Raw genomic sequence first — 20,859 nt, 5'->3', positions numbered from 1 at the left:
AGTGTAAATATTGGAAACTTCGTATCAGATATCCTTATTTGGATAAAGCTGCTGATAGCTGCCCCCTGAAGCAGAAGTTTCCAAACGTAAAAACGTTGTTACATATTACCGGGGTGGAGTCGGTTTTCCAAATAAGTCCGGAGACATTTTTCGGGACAAGACAGGTTGTTCAGCGTCGAAAGGGTTAATATACAGCTGCTTCGTCACTGAAGGGGCAGATCTACACTCAATGTTGTTGGGCGGCACACTCCTGAGGAGGGGAGCTGCTTTCGGAACACATCAGACTGTGTAAGCTGATTGATCACAAGGATCCAAACTCCTCTTCAGTAAGTAGAGTGCATGGAATATGTCACCGAATAGGCGATCTGTAGAAGGAGATATGTAAGCCTGGCGGCAGCAAGCCCCCTCTGTGAAAGACAAGCCAGGGTTTATCTGTGGCTTGCAGCAGATCACACGGGACCAGGGGATTGTCAGTGCTCCCAACAGGTAGAATTCCTTTGTGTTCAGTAAATTGCTCTCAAATTAATGGTAGATGATTTGTTAAGGGGGGGAAATTCTTTGTTGATTCCCGGGGTCATCTGATTTTTTTGTTTGAGTCAGGCAGAGTAAATGTACAAAAAAAATAATCAAATAACAGTATATTTAAGGGACAAAATGCACAGTATTGCAAATTTGGGTCCGGAAAAATTGTTTGGCTTTTTTGAGTTTTAACCCATATCTTTATGGTAAGAAAAATGGCACACGAATAAGTCGTTTATTCTTTAATATGCCGGTTAGTTGGACCTTGCCACCTGAATGTGTAAACCAGTGAAATAGTGTTGAGCTTCACCGTGTAAACTCTGCCACAGAGAACAAGTTTTGGAACTTTCACACCTCCAGCACTAAATCTCTTCAGTTTCTCTGGCAACAAAGAAATAACTTTCTCGGGCATAGAAGAGATTCCTTTTACTCTGAATTTACTTTACTCCCACCCCGCGTTACAATTGTACCGGCGGTTCTGTCCAGTTATAAATGATAACATTTTTTATACTTCTCCGAACTTCAACAAAAATGGTGTCAAGGCAGAGTTCCCTGACTTTCTGAAATGAGAACTATTTATTATCCTGAACTATTGACCTGTTGGGTGAGGCGTTATTCCATGGCAAGAGAGGTTGATCAGTGGCAAGTAAAAAAGTATATATAAAACCAGGCCAAGTAAATGTTTATCATGGGAAGAGTTTGTGTTGGAAAGGCAACTAAATCTTAGAGTCGAAGGGCAAGCTTAATTCAAAAAATCGTTTGTGAAGTTAGTTCCATTGAGGGTTTATTTTCATTGTGAAAATTGAAACTGCTGAAAGATTACTTAAGACCTGTCTGATACTGAAGAGGCTATTACTTTTCTCTCATATCCTTTTACTACTTCTGAGCAATGCAATGGTGTCACTGGAATAATAATAATCTTTATTGTCACAAGTAGGCTTACATTAACACTGCAATGAAGTTACTGTGAAAAGCCACTAGTCGCCACACTCCTGCTCCTGTTCGGGAAGAATTCAGAATGTCCAATTCACCTAACAGCACATCTTTCGGAGGAGTATGAGATTCTCTGTTAGAAGCAGTGTCATGCAAGTTTAAGTGAATATTACGTTATACATGGAGGTCATTTAAATGCCGAACTGGTGGCAAAGATTGCCAATACAGCTATGATATCATTCTCCCAATTCTTTGTCTTGCAGTGGATTACATACCAGAATGGAGCCTCACAAAATTATCCCAACATTAATCCAGTATCTGCGTTTCCAAGTTTAACAAAGTCCTTAGGAAATAACTGGGCCCCCTGGACATTTTGCAAATTAACTCATATTGAAATGCTCTTCATGACTATGCAGGCTGGCAGTGAGGCTCTTGTCTGGGTTTGCATGCACGAATGTACAGAGCTGTCATTGAGTTACGGACATAGGATTCATGTTCAGAAAAGACTAGGTGAAGGCTTGCATTTATATAGCACCATTCTCAACTTCAGGAAGTCCTATATCATTTTGCAGTGAATTAAGTATTGTTTTTAAAAGCAGTTGTTGTACTGTAGGAAAGTATACATACATAGATACATAGAAGATAGGAGCAGGAGGAGGCCTTTTGGCCCTTCAAGCCTGCTCCACTATTCATCATGATCATAGCTGATCATCCAACTCAATAGCCTAATCCTGCTTTCTCCCCATAGCCTTTGATCCCATTCTCCCCAAGTGCTATATCCAACCGCCTTTTGAATATATTCAAAGTTTTAGCATCAACTACTTCCTCTGGCAATGAATTCCACAGGCTCACCACTCTTTGTGTGAAGAAGTGTCTCCTTATCTCTGTCCGAAATGGTTTACCCTGAATCCTCAGACTGTGAACCCTGGTTTTGGACTCGCCTATCATTGGTAACATCTTCCCTGCATCTACCCTGTCTAGTCCTGTTAGAATTTTATAAGCCTCTTTGAGATCCACGCTCATTCTTGTGAACTCCAGCGAGAACAATCCCAACCTAGTCAATCTCTCGTCATATGACAGTCCCGCCATCCCTGGAATCAGTCTGGTAACCATTCGCTACACTCCCTCGAGAGCAAGAACATCCTTCCTCAAAGAAGGAGACCAAAACTGCACACAATACTCCAAGTGTGGCATCACCAAGGCCCTGTACAATTGCAGCAACACATCCCTGCTTCTATACTCGAAACCTCACGCAATGAAGGCCAACAGACCATTAGCCTTCTTTACCGCCTGCTGCACCTGCATGCTTACCTTCAGCAAATGATGCACAAGGACACCCAGGTCCCGCTGCACACTCCCCTCTCCCAATTTACAACCATTCAGGTAGTAATCTGCCTTCCTGTTTTTGCTTTCAAAATGAATAACCTCACACTTATCCAAATTATACTGCATTTGCCATTGGTTTGCCCACTCGCCCAACCTGTCCAGATGTTGCTGTAGGATCTCTGCATCCTCGTCACAATTCACCCTCCCACCTAATTTGGTATCATCTGAAAACTTTGAGATGTTACATTTTGTTCCCTCATCCAAATCATTAATATATATTGTGACTAGCTGGTCCCAGCACCGATCCCTGTGGTACCCCACTAGTTACAGCCTGCCATTTTGAAAAGGACCCATTAATCCCTACTCTTTGTTTCCTCTCTGCCAACCAGTTTTCTATCCACCTCAATACATTTCCCCCAATCCCATGTGCTTTAATTTTGCACAATAATCTCTTATGCGGGACTTTGTCAAACGCCATCTGAAAGTCCGAATATACCACATCGACTGGCTCCCCCTTATCGACTGTACTAGTTACCTCTTCAAAGAATTCCAACAGATTTGACAAGCATGAATTTCCCTTCATAAATCCATGCTGATTCTGATTGATCCTGCAACTGCTTTCTAACTGTTCCGCTATAAAGTCCTTGATAATGGATTCAAGCATTTTCCCAACTACTGATGTTAGGCTTACTGGTCTATAATTCCCTGCTTTCTCTCTACCTCCCTTTTTGAATATCGGAGTGACGTGAGCTACCCTCCAATCTGCAGGGACAGTTCCAGAATCTATAGAATCCCGGAAGATGACCACCAATGCATCCACTATTTCCAGAGCCACCTCCTTAAGCACTCTGGGATGCAGATTCTCTGGCCCTAGGGATTTATCCGCCTTCAATCCCATCAGTTTTCCCAGCACCATTTCTCTACTAATGTTGATCTCCCTCAGTTCTTCCCTCTCACTAAACCTTTCATTCTCCAATATTTCTGGGATCTGATTTGTGTCCTCATTTGTGAAGACAGAACCAAAGTATGTATTTAATTGCTCAGCCATTTCTTTGTCCCTTATTATGCATTCCCCTGTTTCTGTCTGCAGTGGGCCTACATTTCTCTTTACCAATCTCTTTCTCTTCACATATCTGTAGAAACTCTTAGTGTCAGTCTTTATGTTCCCTGCAAGCTTCTTTTCTTACAGTACTTTCCCCTTCTTAATCAATCCCTTTGTCCTTCTTTGCTGAATTCTAAACTGCTTCCAATCCTCAGACCTATTATTTTTCTTGGCCAACCTGTATGCTTCTTCCTTGGATCGGATACTGTTTCTAATTTCCTTTGTAAGCCATGGGTTGGCCCTCTTACCCCCTTTTGTGCCAGACAGGAATGAACAGTTGCTGTAGTTCCTCCATGCGTTCCTTGAATGTTTGCCATATTCATCTATGCACCTATAAATTAGATGCGCCAGTCTGTGAAAGAAATATGTAGCAAAGGTTTGAGAAAACTGTAGCCTTAATTAGTAGTCTGTTGTAAAAGATATGCTACAATTTGACAGTCGACGATGGTAATTTTAACCTAATTCACTCAATGGGAAGTTTCTGGGATCAGGGCCTCCTCCCATTTTATACTCGACCCCATTTTACTCCCCTATGTGAAGAATAACTCCAGTGCAGCCTTAATAGGGGAACTGGCCGCCTTCTCCCCTGAGATATTGTGTGATGCTCCACTGTACAAATGACAACTGCAGAAAGTCAAAGCCACTTTGGATAATTATTTTATTTTGTTCAGAACTAATAATTTATGTTGTGGAAAAGAAGCCGAATTCATTGTATATTTGACTGTGGCACAGTTTTGTTTTTGTACAATTAAAGCCCACATGTAGGAACATGCTATAGCTGGGAGCTGTAATCGTCGCATTTGGGAGTTTGTTGTACAATGTGTCAGCTTGTTGTTCGTAAGCTCGAAAGTTTGTAAAATGCAGCGTTTCTGTGCGATTCTGAAATGGAGCATTTTTTAGTGGCTATCTCACTGAGCTTGTGGAAACACTTCCGTCAATACAATAAATCAAATACCTGTTAATGTTGCAAAAGTTGAAATGTGGGATCTGCAAAGGGGTGCCTGAGGAGATTTTAAATGTGAGAAACACGTCTGTTGTACTTCCCCTTGCTGCTGCTGTAAAACAGTCATCATGATTAGAGCTTGAAGGAAGTGTTCCTACAAGAACAATTAGTGACAATATTACAAGAGAGTTGGGTACAATGTCATTTACACATATTCACCTGTCTAGATTGAAAAACCTTGCTGCTCCATGGTAAGTTTCATATCTTCCAAAGTCACTGCACATCACAATAAAACTTCAACAAAGCAAAGGGACTATGAATATATGAAACATGTATCTATTATACAAATATTATATATTATACGCAAGTGTTGTATCTCTTATCAATGGCTTATGGCTTTCATCTAGTGAGGCTTTACATTAATGATGAAGATAGTGAGCTGCAAAGCTTTATTGCTACCAGATCATTTCCCATCTCCTGAATGTGATTTACATTAGGATATTGTTCAAAGGATTTCAGCAACCTCAGGTGCCTTGCCCTAAAAAAAAACATTTGTGTGTGAAGTTAGGCAGTGAGTGTTGACAGGTTAGTTGACTGGGGGTGGGATAGAGAAGATCTCACTTGAGCCAGACCATATCCTTCTCTATGTGATGTGCACACACTCTAGTGGGAAGCCTGATGACCGTTCCTGTCTCAAGGCCAGGAATACTGATAATGCTTGAGCATATAGATCAGCACAGACAAAGGAATAGACTTTTTTCTGAAGTCAGTACTATACCACACAGGGCATTTGTGTGATAATACAGTGCACACGTCTTTAAAAACATATTTCAAATATATCAGCATTAGAAAGGAGCCCCAGTTTTCCATTTTAAATTGCATTTGAGAAGTCTTACTGTTAAAGCGAGATTGTCACCTGGAGGTGGAATTGGCAAATGAAAGCAATCAATAAGATGGGAGGATTAATCTACATTTAAAAGCCAACATATTGCTGAAATTGGGATCTTTTTGTTCGCAAAGGTTTCTCCCCAGTCCATTTGACGTTATTACAATTGCCCTCCAACCAATATATCCCATTCCAAGGGGAATATAAATTTATACAATGTCACCGAAACGTCATCATCTGATATACACCAGTAAAATGTCTTGTATAATCATAGAAGCATAGAATCCCTACAGTGCAGAAGGAGGCCATTCGGCCAATCAACTCTGCACCAACCCTCTGAATGAGCACCCGATAAAGGCAGATGCCCACCTAAACTTTTGGACTCTTAAGAGACAAATTAGCATGGCCAATTCACCTAACCTGTACATCTTTGGACTGTGGGAGGAAACCGGAACACCTGGAGGAAACCCACACAGACATGGGGAGAACATACAAACACCACAGAGGCAGTCACCCAAGGCTGGAATTGAACCCAGGTACCTGGCATGGTGAGGCAGCAGTGCTGACCACTGTCAGCTCCTGAAAATGTTGTTTGTGGTGTTGCATCTTTTCAGTAAGTCTTGTCTTCCCCTCCAAGTATGTGAAATTTAGCAAAATCAGTTACCCGTCTGAATAACAAGACTTTTCTACGATGACTGTGGACTTGCTTGACAATGACATTTTATGAGAACTGTTTCATTCTGTAATTCTCCATTCAAGGTTTTGAAGAGATTTATTAGAAAAATAAATGTGTTATATTGATAACTCCAGTGCAATATCTATACCATTTATGTTGTGGCATGAATAGAATGTATGTATTTCCCACTGTAATATTCTGATCTGAATGCATCGGGCCAATACTCCTCAAATACATGGAAGGATCCTGATTTAACAAACTCAGTGATTTTCACACAAAAGCAGGTTGGTTGGCTGAACTAAGCTATGTTTGAGTTTAGCCTCAATGTGGACAGTGGTTCTAACCACTTCCACTTACCCAGTTCCTCTATCCCCGTTTCTCAACCACCTTTCTAACCTATTTTTAAATTTTGGCATGGTCTCTGCTTCAACCATTAGCTCCAGCGATAAATTGTACACAATCTCACAGCACCAATGTTAAAAAAAATATTTTCATTTCTGTCTAAATTGATTACATTTAATCATCTATCTGTGCCGCCTTATTCCATACTGCTCAATCACTGGAAATCTAATTCATGAACACTAATATAGTTTTCACTTAATAAAACAAAATTTTCTTCATTAAATTGAAACAAGCATGAAAATAAAAGTTACTATTCACCATATGCAACAGCTCAAATATGGAGAACCAATGTGAGCCAATTTCATGAAAGCCAAGTCTCTATTCTGCATTTATGCGAGTACAGAGAAACATTAAAGCTTCTGACCATATTAGAAAGAATAAGATATTTTTTGACCACTGTGGAAGAGGTCTCATGGGCCAGCTTCCCTCAGCCTAATGTCCTTCACAAATGTGCATTATTATCAATAGGGAAATTTAAAAAACACTTCTGATGCTAATTAATTCTTAATCCGAGATCTATTCTGAATAAACGGGGAAAATATAAAGGGCCCAGAAATTTTATGTTGTATTGCAATGGCAGAACATCAAGGTATGCAACAATTAGGACCGCATATATGGGAGGATCTGTGAACCATAGTAGGTCATGGTAAATAAATTGCTAATGACACGAGACTGACATGTTATTCCACGAATGGCACTGCTCAAAATTATGGGCTGGATTCTCCGTTCTGCGGCTAAGTGCCGATGCCGGCGTGGGAACTGTGGCATTTTACGATGTCAAAATTGGCGGCGAACCCTCACCGATTCCGGAGAATTGCCGTGGCCATGCATGCGCATGGCGACGACCTGCAGCAGTCGCGCAGTACAACATGGCGCTGACCTTGCACGGACCCGACCTGCCAAATACAGCCCTCAAGGACAATGCTGGCCACCTCCTGGCCCCCCCCCCACTGGTCCACTCAGCCCTCACAGAAGCCCCCCACCCCCGCCCCTCCCGGCCAGCAGTACGGTTCCCAGCCGACTGTGGCGGCGCTGGACACAGTCCATGGCCACCACGCCGGGTTCCCGACTGATCAGACCACACGTCAATCGCGTGGTCGGGAACTCGGCCCATCGTTGTCGGAGCATTGGGGGAGGGCCTTCCGATGACACGCCAACGCCGTTCCAATGCGTGCGCCGCGCGACCGCTGATGCCATTTCGGAGGGGGCGGAGACTCTCAAACCGGCGTCGCCCCCGATTTGGGCATCGGAAGGGATTCTCCGTCCGATTACGATATCGGCGTCGGGCAACGGAGAATCCCTCCCTATGTTTTCTTTATGGTGATTGCCAAACTATATTGGGTTCTCTTGATTCCTTGTACTTTGCTGTTTGCAATTTTTAAATAATATCTGCAACCTTTTAATAATATCTGTATTCTTAATTCATAGGAAGTATGTGTTATAGACTAGACTCAAAATACATTAGGTGTGTTTTGTAATTAGGTGTAATAACCTAATATTGAACAAACCAAAATGTGCCAAGGTGCTGCACAGTTTGTGGTTGAGAGAGGGATGGTGACGGGTGATTGAAGATCTAGCTGAAGGGTTGGTTTTTAAGGAAGCTTTAAAAAGCAGGAAAAGATTAAACAAAGTAGGGGAGGGTTGGAGAGAAACTTGCATAATGTAGCGCTGGGACAGTTGAACATACTTAAAATATAGGTCAAAAGAGTTTTGAGTATCTTTGATTCGGTTGTTATAACAAGATTTTCTGGTCATCAATTTCTTTGCTATATTACTTCAGTTTATTCAATATTGCAATGATCCATGTTAATACAAAAGTACATTGTCCCAGGCTATTAGTGCTTTCATTGGCTCCGTCTCAACTGCACATCTTGCAGAGGTTTTAGTACAGCTGCAGTCCTTTTGAGAAATCAAAGGCAAAAATAGCAAAGTAGTGTCGCCAGTTAAAATGGCTAACTCCCGATTAGAATGGCCAACCCCGATTTAAAATGGCAAACGGAAAAGGCTGATGGGAAAATCAGCCAATAGGACTCAAACAGGCAGCTGCAGGTAAAACTGTGTATTCGCCTCTGGGGAGGCCAGACAGAATCAATACCTGCAGCCATCAGCATAACAACACACCAGCCACCTGAATATTAAGTAGCAATCCCCGGGAACAATGTGCAACAAATTAGACACACAAAGCCAACCCAGACTTTTCGGCGCCAGCAGGAGCCTACACAACGAGAGGTGAACGACCACCCCAAAACCGCCCATCGATCAAGGAATCGCTCCAGCATTGGAGAATATCGAACCAAGTGATTGGGACAAAGTCCAATCACTTGGAACCAGGTACAGGGTCCGCCCCGAAAGGCGGGAAGCCCCTGGGGACTATAAGAACAGAGTCCAAGTTCAAATCGACCCTTCTTCACCCTACTACAACCCCTGCTGCCTTCTGCTGACCCTCTGCAACAACCGCTAGAATCGTAAGTCTTACTTCAACGCTCGCTACGAGATAGGCGCTCCTGGCTATCGACCTATACCAGCTTTGAATCCCGCAGGCTCAGAACCCATACGAAAGGCCATTAGTTTCCCTGACCTGGTGGGCCATTTCCAAAGTTAAGTATTGGCCTGTTAGTTGTAGGAAGTAGCTTAGAAGTAGAACTAATGTATAAGTATTGATTACTGTATATAATAAATGTGCGTTGATTTCGCTCTTACTAAGCGGTGTGTTGGAATATTGATCATTACTCGGACTTGAACCACGTGGCGGTATCAGAAAGATACCTGGCGACTCAAGAGCAAAGGTGATAGAACAAGAGCAATTAAACTAAGGCTAAAACGAGCAACAGTAGTACAATGTTTCTGTGACTGTGAAGCAAGTAGTTGCTGAGAAATAATAATTTGTTCTGTACAAAGTGAAGTGAGACACTAAAACAATCCCGGGGATTAAATTAGTAGATATACTGGCACCATCAGTTTCTGTGCACTGCTATTCCATCATATTCTGCATTAGTTAGCCATATTCTCCCCATTATTCCATGAAGAATTCAATAGTAAACCAAACTAATATCGCACCCCACTATATCCCACCAGTTCTGCAAAACCCCAGGTTTGCTTTTCAGACCAGAGAGCTCCACTCCAGCTGCTAAATCCCATCACAGTGCTGCCAGATAACAGAACCAACCACTATCCCAGTTCTGCCAAACCAACCTGTAATGCCACCAAAAGCTTACACCATATCCAGTGTTACCAAAGCCTAGGGTTGCGGCTAGTAGTACAAACAGCTAAGCTTGCCTTCTAGTCAGCCAAATCGTACTGACGTTCTCAATTGCGAAGAATAGTATTGACGAATAATGAGGAAGCTGATTATCAGCCCATTCAACAGCGTTATGAATGCTCCTTCCATGGCTAACAAGTCCTGTTGTTGGGCTTGAACCTGGAGCTTCTGGTCTAGAGGTAGGGACGGTGTGCCATACGACCTCCTATGAAGGAGCAAGTGGCACTCCTCTGCCACCCTGAAACCCTGCACAATCTTCTATTTCAGATAATAATCTCTTAAATGCTTCAGTTAACCTGCTTCCACCATGGCTTCAGGTAGTGCATTCAGATCCAAATGACTCATTGTATGAAAAAGATTTTCCTCTCCATTGCTTCTTTTGCCAATTACCTTAAATCTTTTTCTCGATCCTCTTCCCACCAAAGCGAACAGTTTTCCATACATGCTTTGTTTAGATCTCTCATGATTTTGTACACCTCCATCAAGTATCCTCTCAACCGTCTCTTTTCCAAGGAAACGGTCCTCACCTCTTCAGCCTTTCTGTGTAACTGAGGTTCCTCATTCCTGGAAGCATTCTTGTGAATCTTTTCTGCACTGTCTCTACAACCGGCACATCTTTCTGAACGTCTGGCACTCAAAACTGGACAAAATACTCCAGTTGAGGCCAAACCAGTATTCTGGGGCGGGATTCAGCAGGAATCGGCGGGGCGGGCAACTCCGGCACCGAGGAGTGGCGTGAATCACTCCGGCGACGGGCCGCCCCAAAGGTGCGGAATCCTCCGCACCTTCAGGGGCTAGGCCGGAGCCGGGTAAATTTGCACCGTGCCGGTTGGCGGGGAAGGGCCTCCGCCGGCTGCCGCGAGTTGGCGCATGCGCGAGAGCACCAGCGTGTGCTGGCGTCATCCCAGTGCATGCGCAGGGTGGGTTCACCTCCACGTCGGCCATGGCGGAGGACCACAGCGGCCGACGCAGAAGAATAGAGTGCCCCCACGGCACAGGCCCGCCCGCGGATCGGTGGGCCCCACTCGCGGGCAAGGCCACCGTGGGGGCACTCGCCGGTAAGTACCTACTCTAATTTACGCCGGTGGGACCGGCCAAAAACGGGCGGCTACTGGGTCCATTGCAGGCCGGAGAATCGCCGGGGGGGGGCCCGCCGCGATTTCCGCCCATGCCAAATCCCCGGCGTGGAGAATTCGGCAGCCGGCGGGGGCAGGATTCACGCCACCCCCCGGCGATTCTCCGACCCGGCCAGTGGGGGGGGGGGGGGGGGGGGGGCGGGGGTCGGAGTCGGAGAATCCTGCCCCTGTTGTATCAAATACCTTTTGAACGCACCAGGAATCGGGTGCCATGAGATTCTCATGCGTTGTATAATCTTTAAGGTAGGAAGTAATCGCAAACTGTTTTACTACAATGAGTATTCATGGCAGGCAAATGTTTTTCAAGTAGAGGATCACCATGGGAAGGCAAGAGACCTGACCCGCCACAAACATGCTGCTGACTTTCTCTCAAAATTTGAACCTGCCAATGGAAAAGTGTATTTTCCGCTCCAATGCAATTAATTAAGTCACCCCACCCACCATGTTTCCTGCTCGTACGGTCTTCATACCCCCCACCCCGATTGATAGAATTAGTCTCGGAGCACTGGTGCATCCCACTTAGTACTCCTGCCCATCCCATCTCCTAACCAATGTCTGCTGTTTTCTATACTTTGCCAAGTTTTTTTCATCTATACCTCAGTGATTTTGAGTCAGCTATGTTAGTGGATGGAAATCCCTATTTACTGTTAGCTGTAAGGATTCTGTGACTGACATACATGAAAACCTAGCTTGCATGTGACTCTCTTTTGTATATCAATTATATATCAAGTCAGTTAAAAATTAATTAAATGTATTTCTTTTCCTTGGCTAGGATTTGGCTGTTTGCTGATTTTGACATGACCGTACAAAAGAGCTGTGTTCTTGCCTTCATAATCATCGTGCATCATCTGATCAGTCAAGCAGAGACACAAGGTACTTGTCTTAGATATAGAAAAATACATAGTTGAAACATAATTAATGCATAAGTCTATTCAGAATTCACACCCTATTTTGGCTGTAACTTATCTGTGGTTTTCAGGTATTTGGGGATATTGTTTGAAATCTATTTGAGTCTCTGAACAATTTTCTGAGTCCTTAAGATGCCTACAGCTATTTGCAGTAATTTCTGCTTGCCAACCAATCCGTTTATGACTGCTCTTGTTTGGGGCTCTGAGTCATGGCTTATCTGCTCCCAAGCTATCCGGCCTTGAGCCTGGAGTTTTAGGGCCTACCTGCGAAACTATTTCTGGCCACTGTGTTGTGCTCCCCCTTTAATATCTACAGAAAAAATATACTCTTCAGGAAACAAAGGTTCAGAGTCAGCAGTCTTTTATTTGCCATTCACCTGTAGGCAAGCAAAATTAATCTTTGTATTTAAAGCTATACCAATAGCTAAACTTTGAATGAATTCATTGACCATCTACTTACTTGATTTTGTGGCCTTAAAGGCACACAGGTTTGCCATAGGAGCAGAAAAAAACAATGTACATTATCCCACTTGTTTTATAAAACCATGTATCATCCAACTTACCATTAGTAACATTGTAAGAAATCTGGCCTAAGATACAGCACCTGGCAAATACTTTTCTGATGGGCCAATCAAAAGTGTTTGATTATAGGGCAGCACGGTGGCACAGTGGTTAGCATTGCTGGCTACAGCGCTTCGGACCCAGGTTTGAATCCTGGCTCTGGTTCACTGTCCATGTTTGCACATTCTCCCTGTGTCTGCGTGGATTTCATCCCCACAACCCAAAGATGTGCAGGGTTGGTGGATTGGCCACGATAAATTGCCCCTTAATTGGGAAAAAAATTGGGTACTATAAATTTATTTTAAAAAGTGTTTGATTATTGATTTGCCACATTTCTCTTTACCCTTTTCTTCCAGTTTACCTATCATTCTGCAAGGGGAAGGCCATTACCATGCATAAAGAAGTTTCAAAAGCTCTCAGCTGCCAAATTTTGTCAAACATTAAAATCTCGTGTGTCATAAAGTATAAAGGAAGAAAATTTATAGGATTTTTTTTTCAAGCAACATAAAATGCTTTATAATTAACCGCGATGTGTTCAGAAATGCAAATATCTCCAACTGATCTCATCATCACTATTTAGATCTTGTGATTGTACGGAGACTGACCACATTACAATGAACAGGAGCATAATCCATTGCGCATTAAAATTCATAAGACACCTTCACTTCTAAATATCATAAGACCGGACTCTGTGCAGTACTTGGGCTAAACTGCTGTGTTTTTTAAATGCCAAAGACGCACATTTTAATTCTGGATGCCAGCATTTTTAAAATTTCACTTTTTGCCTTAAGCTGAGCAATTAAAATATTCTAAATTAACTGGAAATTTAACCCTCAAAAGTATGCGGTGATGCACTTTGGAAGGAGAATTTTTTTTTTTTTTTAATCTTTCTATTGGGTTTTCTCATATTTAGAAACAGTTGTTGCTTATATACATAACAGGTTTTGGAACAGGCCGACGAACTGCCCCCAAGTATCCAGGAAGCCTTCCTCTGACCCTCGGTTGGCGTACTTAATCTTCTCCAGGTGGGGAAATTCCGAGAGGTCAGCGAGCCAGTCTGCAGCTGTGGGTGGTGCTGCCGATCGCCAGCCGAGCAGGATTCTCCGGCGTGCGATTAGGGAAGCGAAAGCAAGGGTGTTGGCCCCCTTCCCCATGTGTAACTCTGGCTGCTCCGATACCCCGAAGATTGCCACTATTGGGCATGGCTTCACCCTCACCCCCACAACCTTGGACATTGCCTCGGAGAAGGCTGTCCAGAACCCAGCAAGCTTGGGGCAAGCCCAAAACATGTGGGTGTGGTTGGCCGGGTCCCTCTAGCACCGTTCACATTTGTGCTCCACCTCCGGGAAGAACCTGCACATTCGGGTTCTGGTCAGGTGTGCTCTGTGCACCACTTTGAGCTGCATTAGGCTTAACCTTGCGCAGGAGGAGATGGAGCTCACCATGCTCAGTGCTTCGCTCCAGAGCCCCCATCCTACCTCTGTCCCCAGTTCGTCCTCCCATTTTTGTCTGGTCCCGTCCAGTGGTGTTCGGGCTCTGTCCAGTAGCTGTCCATATATTTTCCCACATAGCTCCCCCCTTCTCACAGCTTGTGTCTATCAGGTCCGCTAGTAGTGTGCTTTCTGGGGCTCCGGGGTACCCTACTGTCTCTTTGTGGAGGAAGTGCTTTATTTGGAGGTGTCTCAATTCCTGTCCTTTTGCTAGTTTCCACTTCCTCGTCAGTTCGTCCAGTGTTGCCAGTCTGCGCCCTATGTAAAAGTCCCCGACCGTCAGTGTGCCCCCGTCCCGCCTCCATCTTTTGAAGGTGGTATCTAGCATGGCTAGGGGGAATCTGCGATTGCCACAGATGGGGGCCATAGGGGACATTTTGGTTATCCCGAAGTGCTGTCTCAACTGGGTCCACTTTCTCAGCGTGGCCGCTACCACTGGGCTTGTTGTGTACCTTGTTGAGGATGATGGGAGTGCTGCTGTGGCCAGGGCCCAGAGGGTTATTCCTTTACAGGATGCCTCCTCCATTTGTACCCAATCTGTGTCGGGTTCTTGTACCATCCCCTCACTTTTTCTGCCGTTACTGCCCAGTGGTAGTATTGTAGGTTCGGTAGAGCCAGGCCCCCTCTGACTTTCCCTCTTTGTAGTGTCGTTTTGGGAATTCTCGGGTTCTTACCCCCTCACACAAATGCCAGATTAGACTGTCTACGTTTTGGGAAAAGGCCTTGGGGATGAAGATCGGGATGGATCTAAACAGGAAGAGGAACCTTGGCAGTACGTTCATCTTGATCGTCTGCACTCTTCCCACCAGGAAGAGTGGGAGTGATCCCCACCGTTGAAGGTCTTTTCTTACTTCCTCCACCAGGCTGGTCAGGTTCCACTTGTGGATCTGTGTCCAGTCTCTGGCTATTTGAGTCCCCAGGTAACGGAATCTGTTCTGGGCAGTTTTGAACGGGAGCCCCTTCAGCTCTGTCCCTCCCCCTTTTGGGTTCACTGGGAATGTCTCTCTTTTGCCCAGGTTACGTTTGTAGCCTGAGAAGGTTCCAAACTCTTTCAGTATTTGCAGTATTGCCTTCAGTTCCTCCTGTGGCTTCAACAGATAGAGGAGCAGGTCATCTGCATAGAGTGAGACTTTGTGCTCTCTGTCTCCTCTCCGGATTCCCTTCGCTTTTTGCGTCCCACAGGGCTATCGCAAGGGGTTCGATCGCTAGTGCACAAAAGAGTGGGGACAGGGGGCAGCTCTGTAGCTGGAAGTAGGAAGGAGAAATTTGACAAGGAAATATTCAATGAATGGCATGACACTGGGAAGTTCCGAGGAACAAAGGGACCTTGGCGTGTTTGTCCATAGATCTCTGAAGATGGGAGGGCAGGTTAGTAGGGTGGTGAAAAGGCATATAGGACACCTGCCTTTATCAATCGAGTCATAGATTACAAAAGCAGGGAGGTCATGTTGGAATTGCCCAGAGCTTTGGTGATGCCACAGCTGGAGTACTGTGTGCAATTCTGGTAGCCACATTATAGGAAGGGTGTGATTGCACTGGGGTGTAGAGGACTTTCACCAGGATGTTGCCTGGGATGGAATATTTAAATTTGGGTTAGGTTGGATAGGCTTCAATTGTTTTCATTGGAGAAGAGAAGACTGAGGAGCAACTTGATCGAGGTGTGCAAGATTATGAGGGGCATGGGCAGGGTCGATAGGGAGCAGCTGTTTCCCTTAGTTGAAGGGTAAGTCACGAGGGGACACAAGTTCAAGGTGAGGGGCAGGAGGTTTAACGGGGATGTGAGGAAAAACATTTTTGCCCAGAGAATGGTGATGGTCTGGAATGCACTGCCTGGGAGGGTGGTACAGGCGGGCTGCCTCATACCCTATAAAAAGTACCTGGATGAACACTTGGCATGTCATAACATTCAAGGCTATCGGCCAAGTGTTGGCAAATGGGATTAGGTAGGCTGGTAAGGGGTGGGTTTCTCCGTAGCCTGGCGCCTCGTGATCGGCAATCAGGTGGAGAATGGATTCCGACACCGGAATCAGGGCCGGCGCCGGTTTGACCCTGGTCCACCATGCTCCGCCCCTCCAAACCGGCGTCATTGTGATGTGCACCGTGTTCCGTTTCAACGGCGTTGGCGCGTCATCGGTTGGCCCACCCACGATGCTCCACCCCCGATGGGCTGAGTTCCCGACGGCGCGGGCCTCGTGTGGTCCCGAGTGTATGGGAACCCGGTGTGCTGGCTGCGGACTGTGTCCAGCGCCACCACACTCAGCCGGGATCCATGCCACTGGCTGGGTGAGCTTCTGCTAGGGCTGGAGGGACTGGTGAGGGGTGGCCTGGGGGTGACCAGGGGGTGGACTGTGGGGTCGCTGTTGGCGGGTTGGATTCGCGCATGGCTGGCGCCATGTTGGATGGCGCGACCGGTGCCGGTCGTGTGCCATGCGCATGTGTGGCCCGGGACCTGGCCATTCTCCGGCCGTTTCTGGCACGGTCCGGAGTTTCAGTTGGCGCTGGTCCTAGCCCCTCACTGGTACCGGAATCGGTGAGGGTTTTGCATCGATTTTTTGGTTGTGAAAGTCCACACATGCTCTGCTGGCGTCAGCACTTAGTCTCCCAAATGGAGAATTCAGCCCCAGGCATTTTCCATGAGTCGGTGCTGACCCGATGGGCTGAAGAGCCTCTTCTGCACTGTATTTTCTGTGAATCTGTGTGATAAAACTAGAAAATTATACTGTCAACTTCATTCTTTATTTCAGTTGTATTTTTGTTATAGCTAACAAACCAACATGATAAAGTTTGAAGCTAAGTGTAAATTCTACATAAGACATATGACTATTGTCTATATGACAAATTATTGTTTATAAATGTTCAGATCTTATCATGATGTATAAGAAACCAGTCAAAGGGCTGGGCTAATGCTATATTAACAATTTTAGTATCTTAGGGTTGAATAACATCAATTGTTCATAATTTATGTCCAATATTTTCTTGTGCCCCCTGAGCCAAATAACAGCATGACAATTTCTGTATTCATGCAAGGGACAAATGTGACTTATATGTGCAATATGAACTCTTCTTTGTAGTCTTCACTTTCATTCTGTCATTTGAATGTTTAATGGAGATTGTGCAGGAAATAGAAGAATGAGTAGCATTTTTGTAAATATGAAATCTGAGTTATCGTTGCAGATAAAAGTGAATTTAAAATAAATACCGGTAGTTGTTAATTATTCATTCCATTCAGTATTTATTTCAAGGAATGCCGTAACAGAGCACTTTTTAGATCAACTTACCCAATATAAGCCTCTTCTTCTTAGAATCTCATAACTAATTATCTGCTCATAACAGTACAGGGTTGTTGTTTGAAATATATCTTGCAAAATGCATTCACAAAAGAAAAAATTAAGTAACAGGACCGAGGTTCTGGTTTGTTTATGTCATACTCTGCAGCATAATTGGTTTTGTTTAATTCAGCCTCTGTTCTAAGGAGGAATTTATTGGTATATATTTTAGCTGTCGTAAGTGGCTAGCATTTCTTTTTACCCAGTGGCTGGACAGAGTGACTGCTCTGTTTCAGTGTCATAAAGATAATACCAGCAAATGCTAATTAGGTTTAGGAGAGAGAAAGCCTTTATCACAGATCAAAATGTAATTGTCCCAGGAAGTGCAGTTTCTATTAACACAGCTGTTCGCAGATATTTGAGGCTGACCATCATTATGTGTCACAATAAAGATGCTATTGTTAGCTACAGTACAGTATTATACTGGGGTGGTGTGGGGTTAACTTGTTACTTTGATAATAAAGCATCAATAAAATAAAATTAAACATCACAAACGAAGTACCGAAAAAGTTGGAAATACATAGCAGGCCTGTCAGCGTTTGATTGAGAATTACGAGACCTGGGGCTGGATACTCCGCACCAAGACGGCGAAATCGCATCCTGCGCCGCGGCGGAGAATCCATTTCCAAGCATGGAATCGGGACTTGCGCCGGTTCCTCGATTCTCCGGCCCCCGAAAAGCGGCATCCTCGGAGAGTATCCCTTACCTGCGGCCATTGATGGAGCCCCGCCACACCATTCTCCACCCCCAACCGGCCGAAGTCCCGATGGGGGTATTTCTAACATGGCCCCAGCCATTCGGGGTACTCGCATGGCGGCTGCGGACTCAGTCCATGGCCACCATGGTCGGGGGCGAACCGATCGGAGGGCGGGGGGCCCTCATGAGGGTCCGGGCTATTTTCAAGCAGGCGGTCCGGGTCGGGCGCCAGGCCGATCGGGGGGTCTATTTACGAGATCCAGCTCCACGATCTGAGTCCGCCATGGAACACGGCTTGACCGCTGGAGGCCACCGCCGTGCGCATGCGTGGCCTCTGACCCGGAAGTGCGTGGGCCCGTATCTGCAGCTGGAGCTGCGAGCTTCACGACGGTCCCTGCAAGTCCCCTGCAGGGCTGTGAATATGTGGCCTTTTGACGCCAGTCTTTCTGGCGTAAAAGGCCACAGTTCTTACAATGGCGTGGGGACATAGTCCCTGAAATGGAGAATCCAGCCCCTGAATTTTACATTTGAGGTGCGCCCAAAATCGCCGCTGGCGGGAGTGGATATGAAACCCGCTCCCGCCTGAGATCTGGGGCGTCATTCTCCGACCCTCCGCCGGGTCGGAGAATGGCCGTTGGCCGCCGTGAATCCCGCCCCCGCCCCCGCCGAAGTCTCCGCTCCCGGAGATTGGGCGGGGGCGGGAATCCAGCCGCGCCGGTTGGCGGGACCCCCCGCTGGATTCTCCGGCCCGGATGGGCCGAAGTCCCGCCCAGGAATTGCCTGTCCCGCCGACGTAAATCAAACCTGGTATTTACCGGCGGGACCAGGCAGCGTGGGCGGGCTCCGGGGTCCTGGGGGGGGCGCGGGGCGATCTGACCCCGGGGGGTGCCCCCACGGTGGCCTGGCCCGCGATCGGGGCCCACCGATCCGCGGGCGGGCCTGTGCCGTGGGGGCACTCTTTCCCTTCCGCCTCCGCTACGGCCTCCACCATGGCGGAGGCGGAAGAGACTCTCCCCACTGCGCATGCGCGGGAAACTTTCAGCGGCCGCTGACGCTCCCGCGCATGCGCGGGGAAACTGACAGCGGCCGCTGACGCTCCCGCGCATGCGCCGCATTTCCGCGCCAGCTGGCGGGGCAACAAACGCCATTTCCGCCAGCTGGCGGGGCGGAAATCCCTCCGGCGTCGGCCTAGCCCCTCAATGTTGGGGCTAGGCCGCCAAAGATGCGGAGACTTCCGCACCTTTTTGCCGGCGCGATGCCCGTCTGATTTGCGCCGGCTTTGGCGCCAGTCGGCGGGCATCCCGCCGTTGGGGGAGAATTTCGCCCCATATTGTTAATGCGACATTACCCATGGCTGGCCAATTATTGGCCACCCACATGAAATGCGTTCTATGAAAGGCTGAGTGCTGCTGGGGAGAACGGGTGTCAACTAAAGGGGGGGATGAGGTCTTGCGCTTCCACTGTGCCCCCTCGGGCACAGTCGCTGCGGAGCTGCCTGAGGGAGCTGCTGACTTTGTAAAAATTAGATATAAGAAGAAAAGCTATGCCACGAGTATTGGGGCAGCACAATCATACGCAGACCTGTTTCCAGACACATTTGCAAATTTTATTTGAGCCGTGGCAGCACGGTAGAATTGTGGTTAGCACAATTGCTTCAGAGCTCCAGGGTCCCAGGTTCGATTCCCGGCTTGGATCACTGCCTGTGCGGAGTCTGCACGTTCTCCCCGTGTGTGCGTGGGTTTCCTCCGGGTGCTCCGATTTCCTCCCACAGTCCAAAGATGTGCAGGTTAGGTGGATTGGCCATGCTAAATTGCCCTTGGTGTCCAAAATTGCCCTTAGTGTTGGGTGGGGTTACTGGGTTATGGGGATAGGGTGGAAGTGTGGACCTTGGCTAGGGTGCTCTTTCCAAGAGCCGGTGCAGACTCGATGGGCCGAATGGTCTCCTTCTGCACTGTAAATTCTATGATTCTATGATTCTGACCTTTCATCCCAAACTGGATTGAGGTTGCAGCTGAAATGTAAATGCTGTCTTACCAATTGGTCTGCCTGCTAACCGTAAAAGCAGACAGGCAACGTAAAATCCCAGTCAATTGCTGTTTAATTAATATAAATTGGCTGGTGCACTTCCGACTCATCCCTACAGAAATATCCTATGAGGGCGCATTAACGTTGGGACAACCCCCGATGTCTTCACACACAAATTTTACGTGTGCCTGGTTGGGCGTGTACCTGCCTGAGCAACATCAAATTCTGGCCCGGGAGATAGGTTAGCGCACATGTGGACTGGCGAAGGAAAGCCTCTGGCGGAGCAGGGTAGATGGCACATCAATTCCTAATTTCAGAAAATACTGGACAAGCTCAGCAGGTCTAACAGCATCTGTGGAGAGAGAAGGGAGCTAACGTTTCAATTCTGGATGACTCTTTCTCAAAGTCTCTTTGTCAAGTCTTTGTCGAGTCATCCAAACTCGAAACGTTAGCTCCCTTCTCGCTCCACGGATACTATTAGACCTGCTGAGAATGTCCAGTATTTTCTGTTTTTGTTTCAGATTACAGCATTGGATTGGATTTGTTTATTGTCACGTGTACCGAGGTACAGTGAAAAGTATTTTTCTGCGAGCAGCTCAACAGATCATTAAGTACATGAGAAGAAAAAGGAATAACAGAAAATACATAATAGGGCAACACAACATATACAA

The 20,859-nt window shown here is 46.2% G+C and overlaps 1 protein-coding gene across 4 annotated transcripts in view; it reads left to right on the top strand.

The window, feature by feature from the left end:
• Positions 1-238: 238 nt before the first annotated feature.
• Positions 239-20,859, top strand: part of LOC140428420 (collagen alpha-1(XIV) chain-like) — a 295,003-nt gene continuing 274,382 nt past the window's right edge. For 3 of the 4 annotated variants that reach the window (XM_072514848.1, XM_072514846.1, XM_072514849.1), the window contains exons 1-2: positions 239-326; positions 11,955-12,055. In XM_072514848.1, coding sequence (XP_072370949.1) covers positions 11,980-12,055 — 76 coding nt within the window. In that variant the 5' untranslated portion in view covers positions 239-326; positions 11,955-11,979. Of the gene's footprint in view, positions 327-346; positions 487-11,954; positions 12,056-20,859 lie in introns of those variants that run through there. The other variant, XM_072514847.1, reaches the window with a different exon arrangement.

This window comes from Scyliorhinus torazame, chromosome 8 (genome assembly GCF_047496885.1).
Source record: "Scyliorhinus torazame isolate Kashiwa2021f chromosome 8, sScyTor2.1, whole genome shotgun sequence".
NCBI lineage: Eukaryota > Metazoa > Chordata > Chondrichthyes > Carcharhiniformes > Scyliorhinidae > Scyliorhinus > Scyliorhinus torazame.
Note: the sequence above shows the minus strand (reverse complement) of the source record. Positions and strands in the feature narration are given on the sequence as shown.